The sequence below is a fragment of the Neovison vison genome, chromosome 10 (assembly GCF_020171115.1).
Source record: "Neovison vison isolate M4711 chromosome 10, ASM_NN_V1, whole genome shotgun sequence".
NCBI classification, from domain to species: Eukaryota; Metazoa; Chordata; class Mammalia; order Carnivora; family Mustelidae; genus Neogale; species Neogale vison.
The window spans coordinates 1,402,676-1,425,704 of NC_058100.1; the positions used below are offsets into that span (position 1 = coordinate 1,402,676).

A 23,029-nucleotide genomic window follows, 5' to 3' on the forward strand; every position below is an offset into this window, starting at 1 on the left:
CATGGGCTTCTCGCATAGGAACGGAGGCCTTCCTTTGGGGCACCATTTCCATTCCCTGAAATCCGCGGTGGGAACTCTCACTTGCAGGGGAGGAAACTGCCCAGAGTCAGCGCCCAGGTCTCTTTTGGAGTTTTGAAAAATTGTAGTAAAATATCCATAAGAAGAATCGGACTGTTTACCAGTTTTAGGCGTACGGTTGAGTGGCTTCCAGTACATTCACCATGTTGGGCGACCACAATAGTAGTTCTAACATGGTTCTCTCCAACTCAACCAGAAACTGCGTCCCCATCCAGCGTGAAGTCCCTGCCCCGCCCCCCAGTCCCCAGTGACTGCCGTTCTGTCTTCTGTGTCCGTGGATTTGCGGACTTGGGACCTTGTGGAGTGGAGTCACTCGCTGTCTCCTCGTGACTCACTTATTCCACTCGGCCTGTTTCCGCGGCTCCTCCAGACGGCTCCTCTTCTTCAGACTGAATAATACTCCATTGGGCCCGGGCCACACCTTGTTTATCCCTCTTTCTGGGAACCGGCCCTCTGTCTGTCTCCACCTTCTGGCTGTGGTGAGTGGTGCTGCATGGACAGGTGTGTGGGCCCATGGAACCTTCTGGAAAGGCCTGCCACCCTGCCACCCGCAGCTCTGGTCTTGCCTGTGGGGCCGGGTGGGCAGCTCCACCCTAGGGAGAAGAGAGACGGTGGGAGAGCCTCACATGGGGACAGGGTCTGGAGAGGGGGGTAGAGGGCACAAACCTGGCTCGTGGCTTGACCCCACCAATGTTCCCACCTCACTCAGAGGTGCCCTGCTCTTTCCAGTCCTCCCCCACGAATCCAGTCATGCTGGCCCTGGTGACGTGGGAAACAAAAGACAGAAGAAAAATTATTAAATCTCACTGCCCTCGGCCCGTTGACAAGGCCTTGAAACAGGGAAGAGTGACCTTCCTCTGGGGACTCCGCTGCCTTGTGCTGAACTTTGCTGAAGGCAAAGGCAACCTTAGCCCAACTGCCTGCACCTTGTAAGTCCGTGGTAACATAACCTAGATTCCTCTGGAAACCTACTTTACCGCTCCCTGCCGAACCCTCCCCAACCCTCTCCCAGCTCGGACGTGGGCGATGGGCCACGCCTGATGCCTCCCGTGCAGCTTTCTGCCTGCGGGGCCTGTCCCTGTGATTTCATAAAACTACCTTTTTGCACCAAAGACGTCTCAAGAATTCTTTCTTGCCTGGGGGCTTCGAACCCTAACGGTCTCTCCTACATCACCCCACGTTTCTCAAACAAGGAAAAAAGCCTCCACCGGAGAGGGGGGCTGCTCTGAGCTCCCCCATGAACGGAGGGCGCCGTTGCCCCTGTGGGCCCTGTGGCTTGCTCGCTTCTGTCCGGGCACCGCTCCTGGTGAGGCCTTCCGGGAGCACCCATGGAGCACAGCTTCCCTGTGCTTTGCTGTCCTGTCCAGCTCAGCTTTTATTATTTTTTTTTAAAGACTTAGTTATTTATTTGACAGAGAGAGACAGCCAGAGAGGGGACACAAGCAGGGGCAGAGGGAGAGGGAGAAGCAGGCTTCCCACTGAGCAGGGAGCCTGACGTGGGGCTGGATCCCGGGACCTCATGTCCTAAGCCAAAGGTGGCCTCAGGTGCTCCCCTTGCCCAGCTTTTATACACCGGACTTATTCCCTGCACCCTCCTCCCCCAACCTAGAAAGTCAATTCCAGAATTAGGCATTTTGTTTCTGTTGCCCACTGGTATATTCCTGGTGCCTGGCAGGGGATCAGTGAGTAACTTTGAACCGTGAGGGGCCCAGCTCTCGGGGCGACTCAGCCGGCTCCAGCCTCTTTCCAGATCTGCAGGCCTCAGATCCGCCCCACCCCCGCTCCAATCCGGCCCCCTCTCTCCTGCACCTCGTACTGTGGCAGCGAGTCTGCGTCTTCTCCCTTCCTCACTGGCACCCCAACCCGCCCCAACTCCACCCGACCCGCCTCAACTGTTTCTGAACCACAGGGAGATTGGGAGCCTCTCGCTATCGACAGCTCACATCGGTCACCAAAATCTGTAGATTCCAGATGTTTTCCAAAGCCACGCCCTCTCCATCGCCGCTGCTTCAGGCCGTGCCTTTGCACGTACGGTTCCCTGCACCTCGGTGCCCTTCCTCATCCCCTCTGTTCAGTGACATTCCTGTCCAGTCCCTTGGGTCTCACTTCCCTCTCCGTCATTACAGGGGCTTCTCTTGTCCTTCAGGTCGAATGGAAGATACTCACCGGCAGAGGTGTCCGGCTGGCTCGGGCGTAGAACTTGTGGCTTTTGATCTCGGGGTTGTGAGTTCAACCCTGCGTTGGGTAGAGAGCGTACTTTAAAAATGGGGGCGCCTGGGTGGCTCAGTGGGTTAAGCCGCTGCCTTCGGCTCAGGTCATGATCTCAGGGTCCTGGGATCGAGTCCTGCATCGGGCTCTCTGCTCAGCAGGGAGCCTGCTTCCCCCTCTCTCTCTCTGCCTGCCTCTCTGCCTGCTTGTGATCTCTCTGTCAAATAAATAAATAAAATCTTTAAAAAAAATAAAACAAAATACTCATCGATAGCCACGAAAACCATCAAGTCTGGCACACAGAAGTGGGGCCACGGAGGCCACTGCTCCTGGTAGGAGGCAAGAGGAAGAGCATGTCCGGGACAAATTCCGGTGCTCTTGGCGCCTCCCAGCCCCCGGTCCGCGGAAGCGCAGGAGTCGAGGAATGAGTCCACCACTTGCGGCCGCCCCAGGCAGACCCAGGACTCGCAGTTCTAGCCGCAAAAGACCCGGATAAGCAACAATGAAACAGCATGAAAACAGGGGGGAAGGAGCAACTGTTTGTTTAAAAACGGTTTAAGACACAGTCGACCGACCGAGTGCAGCGTGAGGCCCCGAATTAGATTCTGATCTAAACAAGCCAATCGCAAAATGCATTTTTGACCCCATCCAGGAAATCTGAACACAGGTTGGCTGTTACATGCTATTAAGCGTGTGATTCCTATTAAGGAATTACTGTTAATTTTGTGCCTTGTGTTTAAAAAAATTCCTTGTCCACTAGAGATGTGTCCTGACGTGTCTGTGGTATTGCCGGTGGAGGCTTCACGGAAGCCCTCCCTGCCGAGGCGGAGTGTGCGGCTGCTGTGGGGGAAAGCAGGGTCGTTTGACAGAATGGGACGGTCGCGCCCAGTGCTGCCTCTGCACCAGCGAGGGGACAGTTCTGGGCGTGTTCATGAGAATCGTTCTCTCCTTGGGGCGCCTGGGTGGCCCCATCAGCGGGACGTCCAGGCTTGGCGTGCGCTCAGGTTGCCGTCTCGCTGTCACAGGGCGAAGCCCAAGGGCTCCCGGAGAGTCAGCCAGGGACTCCCTCCCTCTGCCTCTGCCCCTCCTCCGGCTTGTGCTCTCTCTCCCCCTCTCTCGAAGATAAATAAATAAACCTTTAAGAAAGAGAGAATAGGGGCGCCTGGGTGGCTCAGTGCATTGGGCCGCGGCCTTCGGCTCGGGTCGTGATCCCAGGGTCCTGGGATCGAGTCCCGCATCGGGCTCTCTGCTCAGCGGGGAGCCTGCTTCCCTCTCTCTCTCTATCTGCCTCTCTGCCTACTTGTCATCTCTGTCTGTCAAATAAATAAATAAAATCTTTAAAAAAAAAAACAAAGAGAGAATATTTCTCTACTTATCAAGATAAATTTCATCTAGGTTTCTTTTTGGGGCAGACTGTGTGCTCTCCTCTGGGAGGCCACAACAAAGCTGTGCTCCTGTCCTCGAGAAGCGCCAGGGGATGGAGGAGACAGGTGAGGGCTTGGACCCCACCGGTGCTCCGTGGTCAGGGTGTGACAGGCGAGCTTGGGAGCCACAGGGAGCTGGAAAGGGTCACCTGACCCAGTGAGGAGGGCACTCCTAGAGGACAGCTGTCTGGCCTCTGTATCAAGAGATCACAAAACACAACCGCTGCAAGCAGACCGCGGCCTAATGGTCTGGGGACAGGGCCAAGAGCTGGCCCGGTGCATTCTCGCTGGAGCGCGGCTCCCACCATTTGAGGAAGAACGCCCAGCACCAACCCAAGATACATACCGTCTCCGTTCTAGGGAGGAGAAAAATGATGTTCGAAGAGTTTAGGTAATGAACCCCAAGTACACAACCAATAAGGAGTTCAACCAGAGTTTGAACCCACGATTGTTTGCCCGCAAAGGTGCATTCTTCCCCTAAGTGCTGGAGGCTTCTCCTGACCGGGAGAGGGGATGGCTCTGAGCCGTCAAGGACCTGGGTGTGTAGGAGGCCGCGGCCTAATGTGCTGCCCAGTGTTTCCCACTGAGGATTAGCTCTGGTGTAGAAGAGCCCAGGGGCTCTCATCCTAGCCAGGCTGGGTCCAGACCATCCCAGACTCATTGTGTCCCATAGCGAAGGTCAGCTCTAGGAGGTCCCAGGCTGGGAATGAGGAAGTGAGGGTGCTTTAGTTCTGAGACACATGGCCTCCCCCCTCTCCCCAATTCCTTAACCTGGAGTTTTCGAAGAGAGTGGATTAAGAATTCCTTGGGGGGCGCCTGGGTGGCTCAGTCGGTTAAGTGTCTGCCTTTGGCTCAGGTCATGATCCCAGGGTCCTGGATTGGGGATGGAGTCCCTCATCCGGCTCGCTGCTCAGTGAGCCTGCTTCTCCCTGTTTCTCTGGCTGCTACTGCCCCTGCTGTACTCTCTCTCTGTCACATAAATAAATAAAATCTTTAAAAAATAATAATTCTTGGGCGCCTGGGTGGCTCAGTGGGTTCAAGCCTCTGCCTTCAGATCAAGTCACGATCCTGGTGTCCTGGGATCGAGCCCCACGTCAGGCTCTCTGCTCAGCGGGGAGCCTGCTTCCTCCTCTCTCCGCCTGCTTCTCTGCCTGCTTGTGATCTCTGTCTGTCAAATAAATAAATAAAATCTTAAAAAAAATCTTCAAAAAACCCACCATTAAAGACAAGGTCTGAAGGCTTATCTCTACGTTTTCTTCTAAGATTTTTTTTATGGTTTTATCTTCTTTATATAGATTTTAATCCATTCGGAGTTAATTTTTGCATGTGGTGTGAGGGAGGAGTCCAACTTCATTCTTTTGCCTGAGGAAAGACAGTTGGGTTTACCTGGTGCCATTTCTTTTTTTTTTTTTTTTTAAAGATTTTATTTATTTATTTGCCAGAGAAAGAGAGAGAGAGAGAAATCACAAGCAGGCAGAGGCAGGCAGAGAGACGGGGGGGAAGCAGGCTCCCCGCTGAGCAGAGAGCCCGATGTGGGGCTCGATGTCAGGACCCTGGGATCATGACCTGAGCCGAAGGCAGCGGCTTAACCCACTGAGCCACCCAGGCGCCCCCCTGGTGCCATTTCTTGAAGAGACTGTCCTTTCCCCATTTAGTGGACTTGGTGCCTCTGCAAAAAACCTGTTGGTGGCGGCGCCTGGGTGGCTCACAGGGGTGGGTGTCTGCCTCTGGCTCCTGTCATGGTCTCCAGGGCCTGGGACCCAGCCCACATCAGGCTTCCAGCTGGCTCAGCGGGGAGCCTGCTTCTCCCACTCCCTCTGCCTCTCCCCTTGCTTGTGTGCTCCATCTCTCTCTCAAATGAATAAATAAAATCCTAAAACAAACCAACCTACATACTGGTCATAGATGTATGAGTTTATTTCTGGACTCTCAATTCTGTTTCCTTGGTCAGTAGGTCTATCCTTATGCCAGGACCACATTGTTTTGATTATCATAGTCGTGTAGTACATTTTGAAACTGGGAAGTGTGAGTTTATCCAGATTATTATATTTATTATTATTTATTTATTTTATTTTATTATTTTTTTTAAAGATTCTATTTATTTATTTGACAGACCGAGATCACAAGTGGGCAGAGAGGCAGAGAGAGAGAGAGAGAGGAGGAAGCAGGCTCCCCGCTGAGCAGAGAGCCCGACATGGGGCTCGATCCTAGGAACCTGGGATCATAACCTGTGCTGAAGGCAGAGGCCCTAACCCACTGAGCCACCTAGGCGCCAGTATCCAGATTATTTTAGCCATCCAGGGTCCCTTTCTAACCCCATACGCATTGGCAGATTGTCTTTCCATAGCTGCAGAAAAATCCGTTGGAATTTTGACAGGGATTGTGTTGAATCTGTAGATTGCTTTGCGTGACATCTTAACAATATTAAGTCTTTGCTCCAGGAATACGGCTGTTTTCCATTTGTTTCGGTGTTCTTTAGTCTTTGTCCGCAGTGTTTTATAGTTGTCAATGTACAAATGGGTTAACTTTTGTTCTTAAGTATTTATTTATTTATAGATTTTATTTATTTATTTGACAGAGATCACAAGCAGGCAGAGAGGCAGGCAGAGGGGCTGAGCAGAGGGCCCGATGCGGGGCTCGATCCCAGGACCCTGAGACCGCGAGCTGGGCAGAAGGCAGGCGCCGTGTCCCGTCGTTTCAGACGCGGCGGCCGCTCGCAGCGCTTTCTTCGTCTCCTCCCGAGGCTGCCCGTCGCTGGGTTCGGCCCGTCGGGGCTGTGCTCGGCACCTGCTGCGCGGTCGGCTCCGGTCGTCCCCGCGGATGTTCCGTAGCTGCGGCCCCGGCCGCTCCGAAGTGGGCTGCGGGCTGCGTCCGTCACTCCCGCCCGGCAGCGCCGACGGCACCTGCCCGGGGCTGCGGCGGAGCGGCGGGCGCGCGGACACCCCGCACAGGACTTCTGCTCCCGTCGACGACTCGGGTGGTTTGCGGTCCGAGGCCCCTTCTCAGGCGGTGGCGTCCCGCGTCTGCGCGGGCAGCCGGTGTGGCGGTGAGGCTGCGGGCCCCGGCCCCGGCCCCGCTCCTCCCGCCCCGCGAGCGATCGGAGCAGCCGGTTCCGGGCGCTGCCCTCGTGGAGCAGACGGGGAAAGTCCGCGGAGGGCCGGAGACACCGAGCGGTCCGCCCGCGGCGAAGCGGGTCCCGCTGCAGCCCTGCCCGCCGCCCAGCCGCGCGCGGAGATACCGACCGCTACTGCGTGCAGGGGGGCGGGGCCGCAGCCTGACCTTCATCCCCGCTCCCGCCTCCGCGGCCGGCGCAGGCCGGCTCCACCCGCCCGGGACGCAGCCCTGCCATTGGTTGTCCTTCCCAGGGCCCCATACTCACACGAGGGGAAGCAGCCAATCAGCGCGGCTCGTCTCCGCCCAGTCGGCCCGCGAGAGATCGTGTGGTCCTGTCCCTCCCGCGCATGCCGGGAATTGTAGTCTGGTGAGGCTTTTCCGTCCGGAGGGAAGGGAGCTCGGGAACTACCGGACCCAGAGGGCCGCGCGCCGAGCGGAGCGGCTTTCCCGAGTTCCCGGCTAGGACTGGACCAAAAGGCAGCATCCAGGAGCAGGTGAGAGAGGTCTCCGGCTGGGACTGGGGCGGCGGTGGGAGCCTCAGCCCCATTTCCGTGGCACTACCGCGGGGCCCAGGAGATCCCCCGTGTCGGGGGCCGGTGGCCCGACCTGCCGGTGTTCCGGCTGTGTGCGGCCTCAGCCTCCTCGGCCGCCCCGTGTTGCTCCGAGGCTGGCCGAGCGGTCCCAGCGCTGCCTGTGAGGCTCGGGGCGCCCAGTCCCCGAGCCCGGGACCTCGTGTCCGTGGTCCCGCGGTTCCGGCGCAGTTCTCCTCCTCTTGGGGTGTCCCCGAGCCTGCACAGCCCTTTCCCCGCCTACCGGGGGGACCCGGGTTCTAGACTTGGCGCCGCTGCCGCCGGGTCTTCCTGCGTGCTAGAGCCTCAGCTGGCCCCCGTCAAGCAGGGCGCTGCCCGGGCGCCCCCGGCCCTCGTCCTCCGGAGCTCTAGTGCGGACTGCTCCGGCTGTGTCCCAGGGCTTGGGGGAGGAAGCCGAGAGGGGGGCGATTCCGGAGGCTCGCTGCAGGAGTCGGCGCTGGAGGGGACGGTTAGGTGGCTCTGAGTTGCTTCACGTGCGCTCTGGGTGAAGTGCGACTCGCTGACTGTCGGTCACCAGATGCCTTTTGCTCCTTGCATTTCCTTCTCTCTGGAAATGCCCTCAGGCCCAGCTCAGCAGAGAGCGCGGCGTTCTGGGCCCAGAGGTAAAAGAGTGGTGGGGATGACCTGAGGAGCCCCCGCCGTGCATCTGCCTTTGGTGCTTGCCCTGCAGGGAGTGCTCGGTGCCCCCTCCCTATGCCACCCCCATGATGCCCCTGTCCCGCTGGCTGAGATCTGTGGGCGTCTTCTTGCTGCCAGCCCCCTGCTGGGTGCCCCGGGAGAGGTGGCTGGGTCCCCTTCGGCGTCCCTCCCTGGTGCGCGGGTGTCCAGTCCTGGGGGCCTGGCATGGTGCCCGCTGCTGGTGCCAAGCGTGGACAGAGGAGCCTCGGTGAGTGTGGTGGGGGGTGAGGGGCCTCGGGGAGGGAAGCAGCTGCTCAGGTTTCTGACTTGGCTTTCCTCTCTCCACAGAGCACTTTACTCCTCCCTCACAATGAACGGAGACCAGAAATCGGACCCGTACGCCCAGGCAAAGCAGGATTTCATCCAGCACTTCTCCGAGATTGTCAAGGTGCTGACCGAGGATGGCGTGGGCCACCCAGAGACGGGAGATGCCATTGCCCGGCTCAAGGAGGTGAAGGATTGGTGACTTCAGAGACTTAATCTGGGGTTCACTCTGTAGATGTGTGGGATCCAGCTGTGGCTTTTGGGGGATCTTGGACACCGGGGTGAGAGGAGGGGCGGCTTTTACCTGAGTGACTCTGGGTCTCTTCTGGAGGGGGCAGGGAGGGAGCAGGGACCCTCACGCAGCCTACCCGCCCTGCTCGTGGTTCAGGTGAGTCATCCAGACTGTGTTCTCTGCGGTGGAGGCCCCTGGGGTGCCTGCTATGTCTTGGGTTTTGTTGAGAAAGGGAATTAGGGATCCAGGAGTTCTCAGGTGCCACTTGTCCGGGACCTGGAAAGAAGGCAGGCCGAGGAGCTTCCGGGGAAGCTGGGCATCACCAGAAACCCTCCTCCAGGGCGCCTGGGTGGCTCACTCAGTTAAGCTTCTGACTCTTATTTTCTGGTCAGGTCATGAACTCATGGGTTATGAGATCAGGCCCTGTGTCGGGCTCTGCACTCAGTGTGGAGTCTGCTTAAGACTTTGTCTCCTTCCTCTGTTCCTCCCACTAAAGTAAATAAGTAATCAAAAAAAGAGAAGAAACGAAATGAAACCTCTACTCCAGGACAGGAAGTTCGGCTGGTATATTTGAGCTGCCTAATTTTTTTATTCTTTTAGGGTATCTAGTAAATCTTTTTATAAATACTGTCTCATTTGTTTGAGGAGAACCAAGGAGAAGGTTTGCCTACACTGGGATGACGAATAGAAGGGAGGTTTTCCCGCTGGACCGGGGGGTGGGGGGCGTGGGGGACAGCAGGGCAGCAGGAGGCAAAAAGAGAGCTCCCAGCAGGAGGCGATAGGCCTGGGTCCCCTCCCCCTCCTGAGCGCACTTCCGGCCAACTTTGGGAGCCTGATCTTTCCTCCAGTGAGACAGGCTTTTCGTTTGCTGATGGTTTGAACAGTGTGGGGGGTGGGTGGCAGGGAAGTCTAGGAGAGGTGGGGATGGGGCTGGAAGCTGGGAAGCAGAGACCGGAACGTACCAGCCATTCTAATGGCATGTATAGAGGTTTCCCTGCGAACGAGCCCTGTTGTGGGCTCCGGAGCAGATTCTGCTGTGCAGCATGGAGCCTTACCACTTACTGAGGAACGGGGTGCCAGGTTGGCTTAATCAGTCGAGCGTGTGACTCTTGATCTCAGGGTCGTGAGTTCAAGCCCCGTGTTGAGCGTGGAGCCTACTTAAAGGGAAACAAATGTCCTGAGGAAGACCAGGCAAAGAGAGCCCAGGCTTGGGGGGGTACCTTTCCAGCTGTGCTCCGGGATTTGGAGATGGCAGCCAAGGCGCAATTCCAGAGGCTCTTGGAGGAGGAATGGGGCCTGAGGAGGTTAAAATCCAGTCTGGGTTGGAAGCGGGAGAGGGCTGGGAGAAGTCTTAAGAGTGGGCGCTCTGCGGAACCTGCTGTCTTGTCCCTCTGCCCTCGCCCCCAGGTCGTGGAGTACAATGCGACTGGGGGCAAGTACCATCGGGGTCTGACGGTGCTCATAGCATTTCGGGAGCTGGTGGAGCCTGGCAAGCTGGACGCCGAGAGCCTTGGGCGGGCCCTGACCGTGGGCTGGTGTGTGGAGCTGGTAAGGGGCGGGAACGGCAGGAGATGCGGGGGCCTCGCCAGGGTGGGAGCTGTCCTTGGGGAGAAGGGGAGGGATGAGTTTGAGACAATTTCTCCATGTGTTTCTGGGCATTATTAGTCAGATTTAGCCGTGATTCACTCTAAGGGTTAACAAACGCAGGGACCCCTTTGCCTGTGGGAGCGCTTTTCATCTACAGACTGAACCCGCTGTGGGCCGGGGCCTTGGAGCCGGGCATAAAGATGTCCGTTCTTTCCTCTGAGCGAGGACAGCCGTCAGCGTGACATAGTTCTTCCAGGGGCAGTTCTGAAGCAGAGACGGAAGGCTTGCAGCCCGCCGGCCATTTCCTAAAGCGAAGTGCTCTAAACTTAAGGAGAGGTCGCATAAAAACCCAGATTTCTAGCATCGCTTGGGAAATTTCTACATTTGCGCCCAGGGTCCCTCGCAGCATCAGCGGCTGGTGGTGAAGCCTCGCCCGGCCGGCAGGCACATGTGCCTGTGTGGCTCGCTCTCCGGCTGGCTCCAGTCCCCATGTGTCCTTGTCTCCCGTACTCACTCGTTTGCCCCTGAGGAGGGGTACGGTTTCCTTGCCTAGCCTGAGAGCTTCATTAATGGCCAGGAGCCCCGAGGAGGGTGGCAGTGGGGTCAGAAGGGAAGGCACTCAGGACCTGGCGTGTGGAAAGGAGCAGCTACCTCAAGAGGGTGTGATGTGCTTGGGGCCAACCACACCACCTCCTCCGCTGGGGCAGCGCGGGTGGAACTGTCAGAGCAGTGGAGCCTGGAATTGAGATGGGGCTGGGGAGGAGGGATCTGCCTCCAAGGAGGGAAAGGGACAGTGGCGTCACTGTGGGACTGGGCGCTGGGGACCAAGGAGCCCATACACACTGCGGGGCAAGGCAGGGAGGCTGGGCGGGTCTGGGCAGAACAGAGGAGCAGAGCTGTGGGGTCAGGGCAGGTCACCTGGTAGATAGAAGGACATGGCGCAAGTCAGAGCTGAGTCAGAGCTGGTCCCCGGGGAGTAGCGGGGGCGGGGAGTTGGGTGACACGCGGCCGCGGGGCCAGCACCTGCCAGGTTGCCAGGACGCCTTCTGAGCTGTCCACTGTTGTTTTCGCTCGGGGGACTTCTGTGACAATTTCCGCTTTTATCTTCTCCTCCTGCCTCGTGTCCTCCAGTCCATTTCAGCCGTCACCACCTAGGAGCGAGGACATTTGCCCACCTCAGCACCGTGCCCTGGTCACATCTGTCTCAGTTCACTCGGGTCGCCCCAACGAAAGACTGCACACCGGGTAGCTTAGAAAGAACAGAGCTTTATTTTGTCGACTTCTGGAAGCTGGAAGTCAAAGACCAAGGCCCCGTTGTGGTTGGGGGGCCCCCTCCTGGCTCAGCAGCCCCTGCCTGCCGCAGCCCCTTGTGGGGAAGGGGCTGGGCAGCTCTGATGGTTAGGGTTTCAGTGTGTGCATTGGGGGGACACGTTCAGACCCCAGTAACAGTGATAGTGTCTAGTGCATAGTCCGTATTTACATATTTCTGACTCTCCCCAGAATGTCTGTTCTAGGTTTTTTTGTTTCGTTTTTAAGCATCTAAGATCGCATCAAGGGTACCGTGTTTGGCGGTTCTCGGTTCTTCAGGCCTTAATCGTCGGAACAGGCCCTTCCCCGCAACTAATACTGCGGATCGATTTCTCTCTTAATTGACCGGGTGTGGGACTCTGGCGCTGGTATCTTGTTTTTTTAAAGGTCCCCTAATAAAGAGGAAGTGCATTTGGGTTAAGAACCACTGCTGTGGGGCAGAGGGGCATGAGGGAGGCCCTGCAGTGATGCCCTTTGGAGAACACCTTGGTTGAAAGCAGGTGGAGGAGGCAGGGGCCTGTGGCCTCAGGGGCCCCAAGTCAGCGCCCCATAAATACACACACCTCCCGCGTGGAAAGCCCGAGTGCGGCCAGAGATACGGGTGCAGATCGGCGCCTCCTTCCTCAAGGGGTCACCTGGGGCAAGAGCCGTGGCCGCCGCAGGCCGCGGCACACTGAGCGCGCTGGAGGCCACGGGCAGTGTCGGGGAATCTGAGCGAGGCCGACCCACAGGCCCACACAGCAGGACGGAGCCAAGGTCTAAAACCACGTCCTGATCCAGGCTTGGAAGGTGTAGCCTGAACGCGGGATGTCTGGGGTACATGACAGTGTCGCATTCGTTAGGTGTTTAGGACACACCGGCTCTGGGGCAGTGCCGTGCTCGGCCCCCAGGAGGGCACACGTCCCAGCCTCCGGGGACTGAACAACCTGCTGGGAAAACCAGCTCGTCCTGGGCCTCCGAGGCCGGCCGGCACCCAGAGGAGAGACCCTCGGCTGCCGCTGGCGAGGTTGCACGTTACACGTTGCAGACCCGCAGACAAACGGGGCCGAGGGAGGCCGCGGCTCTGGCCTGGCGGTCCCCAGAAGTGTGGCTTTGTCCCGTGTGAGCGGAGGGCCTGGGGACGACATGGGTCGGGCCTCCTTTCCTTGCAGAAGTCCGTGGAAGGCGCCACGGGGGTGGGGGGGCATAAGCACTCGCTCAGGTTCTTGGCGAGAGAAGCCCGCAGGGTGCGACGCCCGGGCCTCCCGTGACCAGGGCTGCCCGCGAGGTGATGGGTGAGCCCCGCCGGCCTCTCCCGAGTCGTCGCTGGGAAGCCTGAACAGCGAGGTCCTAGAATCTCCCACAGCACAGAACAGCGGGCCTCGCTCTCTGGCCCGACTGCCCTTCCTCGCTCAGCGCGGGGCAGCAGCGACAGCCCCGCGGCGGGTCGGAGGGGCGCTGGCAGGAGCCCCGCGGCTGAGTCCCGTGTGCCTTCTGCAGCTGCAGGCCTTCTTGTTGGTGTGCGACGACATCATGGATTCCTCCCTCACCCGGCGGGGGCAGATCTGCTGGTATCAGAAGGTAGAGTGGGCCAGGCCTCGGGGGCGTCACAGCACGCGGAGCTGTTCCGCATGGCCGGGGGCTCACGGCTTGTTTGCCTCCGTGTCCCCGCCAGCCGGGCATCGGTTTGGACGCCATCAACGACGCCCTGCTCCTGGAGGCGTGTGTCTACCGCCTGCTCAAGCTCTGCTGCCGGCAGCAGCCCTATTACCTGAACCTGCTGGAACTTTTCCTCCAGGTGCGGCGCAGGCCCGGGCTCTGGGCCAGGCTGTCCGCAGCTGGCACAGCCTCGGGGGTTTCGGGGTTGGGGGTGTCACCGGGTTCGCCTGGAAGGGAACGGAGCTGGGCAGCGCTGTCTCGGCCTGTGGTGTGGGCTGGGGGCCCTGCCTTTCAGGGTTTCAGAGAAAGCCCAGCTCAGGGGCCATCTCCCTCCTCCTCAGAGTTCCTATCAGACTGAGATCGGACAGACTCTGGACCTCATCACAGCCCCCCAGGGCAACGTGGATCTTTGCAGATTCACTGAGAAGAGGTGAAGGACGGGGAACTGGGCGGTGAGGGAGGGCTCTGCCGCGGGCTTTCCTTCTGAGGACTTGACCTTCTCCCCCTACTCAGGTACAAATCTATTGTCAAGTATAAGACCGCTTTCTACTCGTTCTACCTCCCTGTGGCTGCCGCCATGTATATGGTGAGTGAGCCTCTCACCCCTTGCTGCCCACCGATGGGGCTTTTGGGCAGACGGCACAAAGCAGACAACTTCGGACAATCTGCTGTCTGGCCTGTGACCCCGGGCAAGTCACTGAAGGTCTGAAGGGGTCTGTGCGATGATGGAGTCCCCTCAAGATTTTTGTGAAGGCCAGCGGAGGCCGGGATATGCGAGGGGTCCGCCCGCCTTGGGGGAGCACGATGCCCTCCATCTGGTCGGGATGGGGGTGGTTTCACACTGAGCCGAAGAAGACCAGGTGCAGAGGCCCGTGGCCGGACGGCCTGCTCGCCGCGGCCTCTCCCAAGTTCCCATTCGATCCAGGCAGGAGCAGGAAGACTGAGTTGGGCTGGGCAGGCGCTGGCCTCCTGTCTGAGGGCACATGCCGGAGGGCCTCGCGGGAAGAGGCGCGCTAGAGGTCGGACCACCAAGACGTCCTCGGGCCCCCAAGCCAGGGCCGTCTGAACAGAGAGGGGAGGGGATCTGGGAGATGCAGCAAGGAAAGTGAAGGCCCCCCTGGTGTTTGGCTTATTGGTTCCGTTTTCGCCGTAGGCGGGCATCGATGGTGAGAAGCAGCACGCCAACGCCAAGGAGATCCTGCTGCAGATGGGGGAGTTCTTCCAGATCCAGGTGGGAAGGCGTGGGAAGGCAGGGGGCCGGGCGGCCGTAGCTCCAGGGCCTGCGTGGGGCCTCTTCACGTGTCCTCCTCTGCCCCCTGCCCAGGACGATTACCTCGACCTCTTTGGGGACCCCGCTGTGACGGGCAAGATCGGCACGGACATCCAGGACAACAAATGCAGCTGGCTGGTGGTTCAGTGTCTGCAGCGGGCGTCCCCGGAACAGCGCCGGCTGCTGCAGGTTCCTGTGCGGCCGCGACCCCAGAGCTCCCAGGAAGGGATAGAGCAAGGATTCTCAAGGGGGTGGTGGAGACTGTGCACCCCAGGGGACGCCTGGCAACATCAGCACACGTTTTCTGTCACGTGCTATGGGGCTCTTCGTGGGTAGAGGCCAGATAAACCTCCAGACGGCACCCCCCCCTTCCCCTTGCACACAGCAGCCCCCACCGTTTTTAGGCAGCCCGGGCCTTGGTAGTGCCGCGGTGGAGGAAACCGGCCCGAGCTGCTGTCCGAGGGTTTGCCGGCCGCAAAGGACAAGACCGCAGGCGCTCCAGAGCCCTTGACGACGGAGGCTGGAATGTGTGGTTGAGGGGCCTGGCGGGGGTGCTAAGCCCTTTCCCTGCCTCCCGCCCCTTCCAGGAGAATTACGGGCAGAAGGAGGCCGAGAAGGTGGCCTGGGTGAAGGCGCTGTACGAGGAGCTGGACCTGCCCGCCGTGTTCGCGCAGTACGAGGAGGACAGCTACGCCCGCCTCTTGGGCCTCATCGAGCAGTACGCGTCGCCCCTGCTGCGGACCATCTTCCTGGGGCTGGCGCACAGGCTCTACAAGAGGACGAAGTGACCTGGAGGCTGCGCGGGCGGGGCGGGGCGGCTCTCAATAAATTATCGAAGCTTCCTGTGGTTCTTCTGCGCCTGCTTCTGGCAGCCCAGGCAGGGGTGGGGGGCGGCCGGGATCCCCGGGGCTGGCCTCGCGGGCCCGTCAGCACCGGAAGCGTCAGGCCTCGACGCCGCGCGCCGGCCTAGGTGGGGGACACGCGCACGACGTCAGGCGATGGGGGCTGGGCCCGGGCCCCGCCCCACCTCTGCGTGAAGGGGCGCGGCTGCGCGGCGCCGGCGGGTTGTCCTAGCGCCCCCCTTCCAGTCGGTGCGGTCTGGCGGGGACCTTGGGAGTCGTGGAGGAGCCCAGCTGCGGCGGCTGCAGGAGGACCCTGGTGAGGGGGGGGCTCGGCGGTGGGTGTGGATGGAGCATCGGGGCCCCGGGGGGTGCGGGAGAGGGGAGCAGGAGCATTGCACGGAGGAGGAGTGGGGCGGCGCCCGGGGGACGGAGACGAGCGCGGAGAGAACGGGCAGGCGCGGGGTCCGAGCAGAGCGGCACCGAGGCCGCGGGGGTCGGCGGGCCCACCTCTCCGCGCATCGGACTCGGTCTCTGTCCCCACGCCCGCCCCTTGCCCGCATTAGCCAGCCAGCCGCGCCTCCCCCCACCCCGTTAACGGGCATCTGGGCGGGGCCTGCCTCGGCCCCTTCCCCTGGGAGTGAAGGGCAGGGTGGGGAAATGGTGGTGGTGGGGGGCGGTGCAGGGCCAGACTGCCGCAGAGAGGATCCGGGGCTCCATTCTGGGCCCCATCCTTTTCCAAGCCCCCGCTCCTCCACGGAGATCCAGAGCGCAGCCGCATTCTCTGACCCTCCCCGCCCCAGTCCCGGGGGGCTCCCTCCGGCTCCACCTGCAAATACTGCAGTGTGGACGTTTGCGTCTCATTGAAAAACTGTCCAAAGCGGCCGGCGCCTTTCACGCCTGCTGCAGCGGGCCGTCACCTCGGTGTCCTTCTGGCGGCCCGCGTCCTCTCCGGCTGGGCATCACTCTCCGTCTTCCAGGTCTGCATCTGCGGTTGCCAGGTAGGCGGGTGAGAGGCCCGACTTCCCGGATTCTCCAGAGGCCGTCCCGTCGCCGCCGGCACGATGCTGTCCCCTCAGAGGGCTTTACTCTGCAACCTCAACCACATCCACCTCCAGCACGTCTCCCTGGGCCTGCACCTGTCCCGCCGTCCGGAGCTGCGGGAGGGGCCCTTGAGCACACCCCCTCCCCCCGGGGACACCGGGGGCAAGGAGAGCCGGGGGCCCTGCAGCGGGGCCCTGGTGGACGCCAATTCCAACAGCCCAGCGGTGCCCTGCCGATGCTGCCAGGAGCACGGGCCGAGCTTAGAAAACCGGCAGGACCCAGCCCGGGAGGAAGAGGGGGCCGCCTCCCCCTCGGACCCGGGCTGCTCCTCCTCTCTCAGCTCCTGCTCAGATCTTAGTCCCGACGAGTCCCCCATCTCGGTGTACTCGCGGGGCCTCCCGGGCGACGAGGATGTCCACCCTCAGCCCAGCATCGTCCCCCTGGAGCAGGGCTCCCCGCTGGGCTCCGTCGGCCCCGGAGCCTGCTCTCCGGACAGCTTCTGCTGCTCGCCCGATTCCTGCTCCGGAGCTTCCTCCCCACCCGGCCCCGGCTTGGACTCCAACTGCAACGCCCTGACCACCTGCCAGGAGCCCCCTTCCCCAGGCCCGGAGGAGGAGGACGACGGAGGGGAGCTGGACCTCCCTGCCTCCGAGCTCCCGGAGGCGGATGATGACGGGAAAGCCGACGCTGAGAAAACCGAGCCCAGCTGGAAGATCAACCCCATTTGGAAGATCGACACGGAGGCGCCGGGCGCGGGCTGGAAAGCCGCGGAGAGCAGTGACTCCGGCTGCAGCATCGCTGGGGACTCGCGACCCGCAAAACTCGACTCGGGGTGGGCAGGCCGCACGGCAGCGACTGATGGCAGCTCCAGGACCGACGCGGGGTGGCGGAGTGACGTCAGCGAGGAGCCGGCGGCCCACCGGACCATCACGTCCTTCCACGAGCTGGCCCAGAAGCGCAGGCGAGGCCCGGGGCTGCCCCTGGCGCCGCAGGTCAAGAAAGACCGCAGCGACTGGCTCATCGTCTTCTCGCCCGACAGCGAGCTGCCCCCCAGCGGCTCGCTCGGCGGCTGCCCCGCGCCGCCCCGGGAAGTCACCACCTTCAAGGAGCTCCGCTCCCGCAGCCGGGCCCCGCCCCCGCCGGTGCCGCCCCGGGACCCCCCGGCCGGCTGGGCCTTGGTGCCGCCCCGGCCCCCGCCCCCGCCCGTGCCGCCGCGGAGGAGGAAGAACCGTCCGGGGCTGCAGCCCATCGCCGAGCGGCCGCCCGAGGAGGGCAGGGCGGGCAGCCCCGCGGCTGGCCAGGAGGCCCCCGCCGCCCGGGAGCCGGAGGAGCTGGGCGCGCAGGCCGGCCGTGCGGGTAAGCGGCCGCGGGGAACTGCGGGGCGGGGAGGGGCCGGGCTGCGGCCCCGCCCCCCCGGTCTACGCCGCCCGCCCCCCTCCCCTCCCGGCCGCCGCCAGCGAGCGCTCCGGGAGGGACGCCCTGGGGGGACCCGCCGGGCTGCGGCACTAACTCTCTGCTCCCTCTTTCTCCGCCCGCCCCGCCTGGCTGCCGCCCCGCCCCCGCCGCCCCCCAATCCCCGCTGCAGCCGGCCTCCCCCCGCCGCCCCCCGCCTCGCGGTCCGCGGCCGCCGCGCGCCCCCTGCTGGAGGGCGCGGGCGCGGCGGGGACCCCGCTCCCGGCGCTTGCCGCCGGCCCGCCCCGCGCGGAGCTGCGTCTGCTGGGCGCGCCGAGGCCCCCGCAGAAGCAGCTGCTGCCCGTCCGCCTGTCCCCCGTGGGCGCCCACTCGCCTCCGGCTCGGGGGGCCCTGCCCTGCCTGGCCAGCCCCGAGCTGGCACTGCTGCTGTCCCCGCTCTTTCCCAGAAGCAGCACCTTCCCCGCCGTGGCCCCCCCGCCCTGCCAGGTGCCCGCCCCCCCGCTGCCACCGCCGCCGCGCCCGCCGAAGGCCCCCCGCCGGACCAGGAGCCCGCCGCCTCCGCCCAGGCTACGTAAGACGGACCCGGGCTCGCCCGCGGGGGTCGCTCCGCCCCCCCGCGCCGGACCTCCGGCCCCAGCGTCCTCGGGGAAGGCGGCGCGGCCCCGCCCGCCAGCGGGTTCGGGGGCGGGCATCCGGCCCCCGCCATCCGCCGTGGGGCAGCGCCTTGGACCTCGAGGCCCGGGCGTGGGGGGGCACGGGCTGAGGGGGTGCCAGCAAGTGCACGGTCCGGGGCCTGTGCGGTGCCGGGGGCGCGGGGGACGCGGGGGGCTCGGCCCCCGCCTCGCTCGGGAGGGTGGGTGAGAAGCGGGCGCCGGACCCGGGTGTGCCCACGCCCGCGCCTCCCAGCCTCCCGACCCCAGGGTCGCCTCTCCCTCCGTGTCTCCTCCCATTCTCGTCGGCCGGCCTGTCTGCCCATTGGTCCCGGTCCCCCACGTGCTCCCCGGGCTGCTTTCCCTCCACCGGCCCAGCGGGCGGGGCGCGCGCCGTCCGGCCCGGGGCTGACCGGGCGGAGGTGGGCGCGCGGCCCGGGAGGGGGAGGGCACGGCGAGCGCGAGGCGCCCCGCCCATCCCCTGCCCCAGCTCGCTTCCGGCCCGGGGCGCTGTGAGCCCGAGGGCGACCGGTGCGCCAGCCAGGCGTCCTCGGGTCACCCTCGTAAGCGTCGCCGCGTTCTTCCTTCACGCCAGCCCGGAGTTCCTGGTCGTTCGCCGGCGCCCCCGGGGCCCAGCGACGGTGGATGGCAGAAGCCCAGAGCGGGGCTGGGCAGCTGCAGGAGCAGAAGAAAGGTAGGAGGCCCGGACTCCTGACCCCGGCTTCCGGGGCAGCTGCGGCGGGTCCGCGTCCTCCGGCCCCGGGGCGGCCTGCGAGGGCCTGGGGCGGGCGCGGGCGCCGCACAGACGCGCGCTCCCTGCCCGCCCCTCGCAGGGCTCCTGATAGCCGTGAGCGCCTCGGTGGACAAGATCATCTCGCACTTCGGGGCCGCCCGGAACTTGGTTCAGAAGGTGAGGGTGCCCGTGGGAGGCCCTGCGGCCGCACGAACGGGCGGCGGGGAGGGGGCCGCAGCCACCCGGGACGTGTCGGTTGTGCCGCCTCCAGGCCCAGTTGGGGGATAGCCGGCTGAGCCCGGACGTGGGTCACTTGGTGCTGACCACCCTCTGTCCGGCCCTGCACGCCCTGGTGGCCGACGGGCTGAAGCCCTTCCGGAAGGACCTCATCACGGGGCAGCGCAGGAGCAGCCCCTGGAGCGTGGTGGAGGCGTCGGTGAAGCCAGGTGGGCGCGGGGGTGCGGGCGGGCGGGGGCCCGGGCCGGCGGGCCGGGGCGGAGCTGGGCCCGGCTCACGGCGCGGTGTCCGCAGGCGCCAGCAGCCGCGCGCTCGGGACCCTGTACAGCCAGGTCAGCCGCCTGGCGCCGCTGAGCAGCAGCCGCAGCCGCTTTCACGCCTTCATCCTGGGCCTCCTCAAGTGAGTGGCCGCTTTCCTGGCGCCCCTCCCACGGCCCAGGCTACACGGGTGTCCCGGACGGGAGGGCCGTGGCGCTGGGGCCTTGTCGCTCTTCGAAGCTCCTCATCCCCCACGCAGAGGGGCAGGGGCGCCGCGCAGCCCTGAGCCCTTGCTGTCCTTTGTCCCCAGCACTAAGCAGTTGGAGCTGTGGTTTTCCAGCCTCCAGGAAGATGCAGGTCAGATGCCCGCGGGCAGGGCGGGATGGCAGGCGGGGAGAAGCCAGGGGGCTGGCTCTGCTGCGGGTCCCAGTTCCACCTCTGTTCCTTGGTGCCTCCCACATTGCGTCCCCCGGCCCCACCGTGGGGGAAGACCCAGATCCTCCCGGAACTTCCCGAGCCCGGAGGCCGTCCACCTGCCTCTTCCTCCTTCCCCTGCCTCCCGCCCCTGCCTCACCTGCCCACCTGCCCCAGGGTCTCCTTGGGCTGTCCTCCCCCCACCCCTCTGGCATGCTGGCTCAGCCTTGGGGCCTTGTTGGGTGAGGCTGCAGGCCAGTGCACCCCCACTGTTGCTCTGGGGTCCCTGACTTTTCACATGCAGTGTCACCCCTGGTTCTGCGGGTCTCGGGCTCCGCCCCTGCAGCTCCCAGCATAGACGGAGGCTGGGGGGCTGACGGTGGCCTGCTCGTCCCCAGGCCTGCTGTCCCTCCTGTACCTGCCCACCGGATTCTTGTCCTTGGCTCGGGGAGGCTGCCCCGCCCTGTCCACGGAGCTGCTGCTCCTGCTGCAGCCGCTCTCGGTGCTCACCTTCCACCTGGACCTGCTCTTCGAGCACCACCACCACCTGCCCCTGGGCCCGCCCCCAGCCGCGGAGGTGCCGGGCTCGCCCCCGGCCCTGCAGCAGACGGTGCACGCGGTGCTGCATTGGGGAGGACGGCTGGCCCAGAGCCTTCGGGGGGCCTCGGGGGAGACACCTCCCGGCCCTCGGGCTCCCGCCGGCGCCCCCACATCAGGCAGCTGGTGGGAGCAGCTGACCCAGGCCTCTCGCGTCTATGCCTCGGGGGGCAGCGAGGGCTTCCCTCTGCCCCGGTGGAGGTCGTGGCGTCCCGGGCCGGCGGCCGGAGGCCCGCAGGCGAGGCCAGTGCCCACGGAGGACGCAGCGCCCGGCCGAGGCCTGTGGCTGGGAAGGCTGTTCGGCGTGCCTGGGAGCCTGGCGGAAACGGACGGAGGACCCGTGAAGTCCAGGTACTGGGGTGGGGGTCCCCTCAGAGCCTGGGTCTCCCCTTGGCCCGGCTGGGAGCTCCGCGGGCGGCGGCTCCCCGCTCCCTGCTCAGCAGAGAACCGAGAACCTTTGTGAGAACCGCGAGTGACCTGCGCTCCGGCCCTCCTGGTGTCTGAGGTTGTCACCTCCCTAAGAACTCCGAAGGGGCCCCCTCCTGACCTCTTCCCACCTTCGAAGTCCTGGGTTCTTGGGGCCTTTGCTGAAGGCCGGTGACCTCTGCGACCCCGTGTCCTCGCCCCCAGGAGACCGTCCAGCTGGCTGCCCCCGACCGTGAGCGTGCTGGCTCTGGTGAAGCGCGGCGCCCCTCCCGAGCCGCTGTCGCCTCCCGAGGAGCTCGAGGCCTCGGCCGCCAGCGTCGTGCAGACCCACAGGTGGGGGGAGGGCGGGGGGCGTGACGCTCTTGTCCCCGCGCCTGTGCCCTGCTCTGCGGACGCGGGGGCCGGAGCGTGAAGCGAGCGGGATGGAGGCTCTGCTGGTGGCGCGTCGGGTCCGCGTGCCCCCCCGGGAGCAGACACGAGGCTTGTCCCCGGGGGAGCCGGTGCCGCCCTTGCTTTGGCTCTGGCTCCGGGGGCCGCTCTCAGTCACCGAGTGGGCTTTCTGGGGTTTTCCCTCGTCGGTTTTCAAGTACCGCGTGCCCGGCGCGCTGCCCGAGAGGGAACGGGCGGGCGGACGCCGGAGCCTGGGGCGTCCTGGAGCCGGTGGCCCCGCGGGGGGTTCCGGCGGGGGTTCCGGCGGGGGTTCGGGCGGGGATTCCGGCGGGCGCATGCGCAGTTGCTGTGTGGCCGCTGCGCGGGGCGGGAAGGACGGAGTGCTCGGGCGCCGGGTCTGGGGCTCGGGGAAGGCCCAGTGCGGCTGTGGGTGCGGGTGTGGCGGGTGAGGAACTGTGCCCTGGTCCCGTGGGGCGTAAGGGCGGCGGCGGCTGGAGGCCTCGGAGGGACGGTTAGGGAAGCGGCGCGGGCCGGGGGACGGGGTGCGGGCCTGTGTCTCCGGAGGGTCTCGGGGCGCGTGGTGGGGAGCGGGCCTGGGGCGGGGGCCAGAGCCGGGGCTGGGGTCCGGAGAGAGAGCATGCGGCCCTGCGAGGGGAAGAGGGGGGTGGGCGGAGTGGTGGGCGCCGCGCGGGCTGCCGGCAGCCCCTGGGGGAGCTGCTGTGTTTGCCCCGAGGGGCCCCCAGGAGGCCTGCCTGGGAGGTTCCGATAAGGCGCCTGGTTTGCTGGGGATGGATTTGAAGCCCCAGGGAGTGCGGGTGGCGTCAGATAAGTGGCCGCGCCCCCCCATCTAGCCAGCCCCCCCCCCGCCCCCCGCTGATGCGTGGGCCCCGGCAGTGGGGCAGGCGCCCCGGGGACAGCTGGTGCCCCTCTGGCTCCCCGCAGGGCGGTGCGCGCGCTCTGTGACCACGCGGCCGCGGGACCGGACCAGCTCAGCTTCCGGCGCGGGGAGGTGCTGCGCGTGGTGGCCACGGTGGACGAGGACTGGCTCCGCTGCGGGCGGGACGGCGCCGAGGGGCTGGTGCCCGTGGGGTACACGTCTCTCGTCCTCTAGGCCGAGCCCCTGGCCCGTCCGCCTCTCCCTCCTGCGCCCCGGGAACCGACCGCTCGCGGCCCACGGACCTGTGCACCCCGGTGGCAGCGGAATGAGTCCCCCCCCCCCACGGCCAGTTCTGCGGGGGGGGGACATCAGTCTCCCTCTCCCTCTCGTGCCACGTGTGAGTGAACTCTGCTCTCCTGGAAACGTGAAAAGGAGTTTCTCTGCGTCTCTCTCCTCTTTCCCACCTGCACAAGGAAATGTCTCCCTTCCCACCTGCACGATGGAAATCGCGCCCCCTGCCCTGTTCCTCTGTGAGTGGACTGCGCCAGTGCCACCTGCGCCTCCGCCCCAGACAGGAAGGTTCTCGAGTGTCCTTCCTGCGTGTGGATGCCCCCCACGCGCGCGCCGCCCACCTCGCCTGTATTTATCATGTGCTCCAGCTGTGCCAGGTGCTGAAGTCCGGCCCCCCCCACCCCACGGTGGACGGGGCTGTGGTGTTGGTCTGCCCCCTCCTTTGTCCCAATAAAGTGTGGGAGAAGAA

The 23,029-nt window shown here is 64.1% G+C and overlaps 2 protein-coding genes across 5 annotated transcripts; both read left to right on the forward strand.

Annotated features, from left to right (window-relative positions):
• The first annotated feature begins 7,215 nt into the window (after positions 1-7,215).
• FDPS (farnesyl diphosphate synthase) lies at positions 7,216-15,233 on the forward strand. 3 transcript variants are annotated; one of them, XM_044266500.1, is made up of 11 exons: positions 7,216-7,318; positions 7,978-8,016; positions 8,381-8,543; positions 9,996-10,136; positions 12,963-13,043; positions 13,138-13,260; positions 13,463-13,551; positions 13,635-13,707; positions 14,275-14,352; positions 14,446-14,580; positions 14,979-15,233. In XM_044266500.1, exons 3-11 carry the CDS (start codon positions 8,403-8,405, stop codon positions 15,177-15,179), a joined length of 1,062 nt encoding a protein of 353 aa, XP_044122435.1. In that variant the 5' UTR covers positions 7,216-7,318; positions 7,978-8,016; positions 8,381-8,402; the 3' UTR covers positions 15,180-15,233. The 3 variants fall into 3 exon arrangements, with proteins under 3 accessions (XP_044122435.1, XP_044122436.1, XP_044122434.1); XM_044266501.1 differs by lacking the exon at positions 7,978-8,016; XM_044266499.1 differs by lacking the exons at positions 7,216-7,318; positions 7,978-8,016 and adding an exon at positions 8,023-8,300.
• A 922-nt stretch (positions 15,234-16,155) lies between these two features.
• Positions 16,156-23,029, forward strand: RUSC1 (RUN and SH3 domain containing 1). Of its 2 annotated transcripts, XM_044266484.1 has the most exons (10): positions 16,156-17,624; positions 17,860-18,258; positions 18,933-19,031; positions 19,171-19,247; positions 19,342-19,516; positions 19,602-19,707; positions 19,876-19,922; positions 20,378-20,927; positions 21,207-21,335; positions 22,335-23,029. In XM_044266484.1, exons 1-10 carry the CDS (start codon positions 16,295-16,297, stop codon positions 22,501-22,503), a joined length of 3,081 nt encoding a protein of 1,026 aa, XP_044122419.1. In that variant the 5' UTR covers positions 16,156-16,294; the 3' UTR covers positions 22,504-23,029. The 2 variants fall into 2 exon arrangements, with proteins under 2 accessions (XP_044122419.1, XP_044122418.1); XM_044266483.1 differs by lacking the exon at positions 17,860-18,258 and having other exon boundaries at positions 16,157-17,630.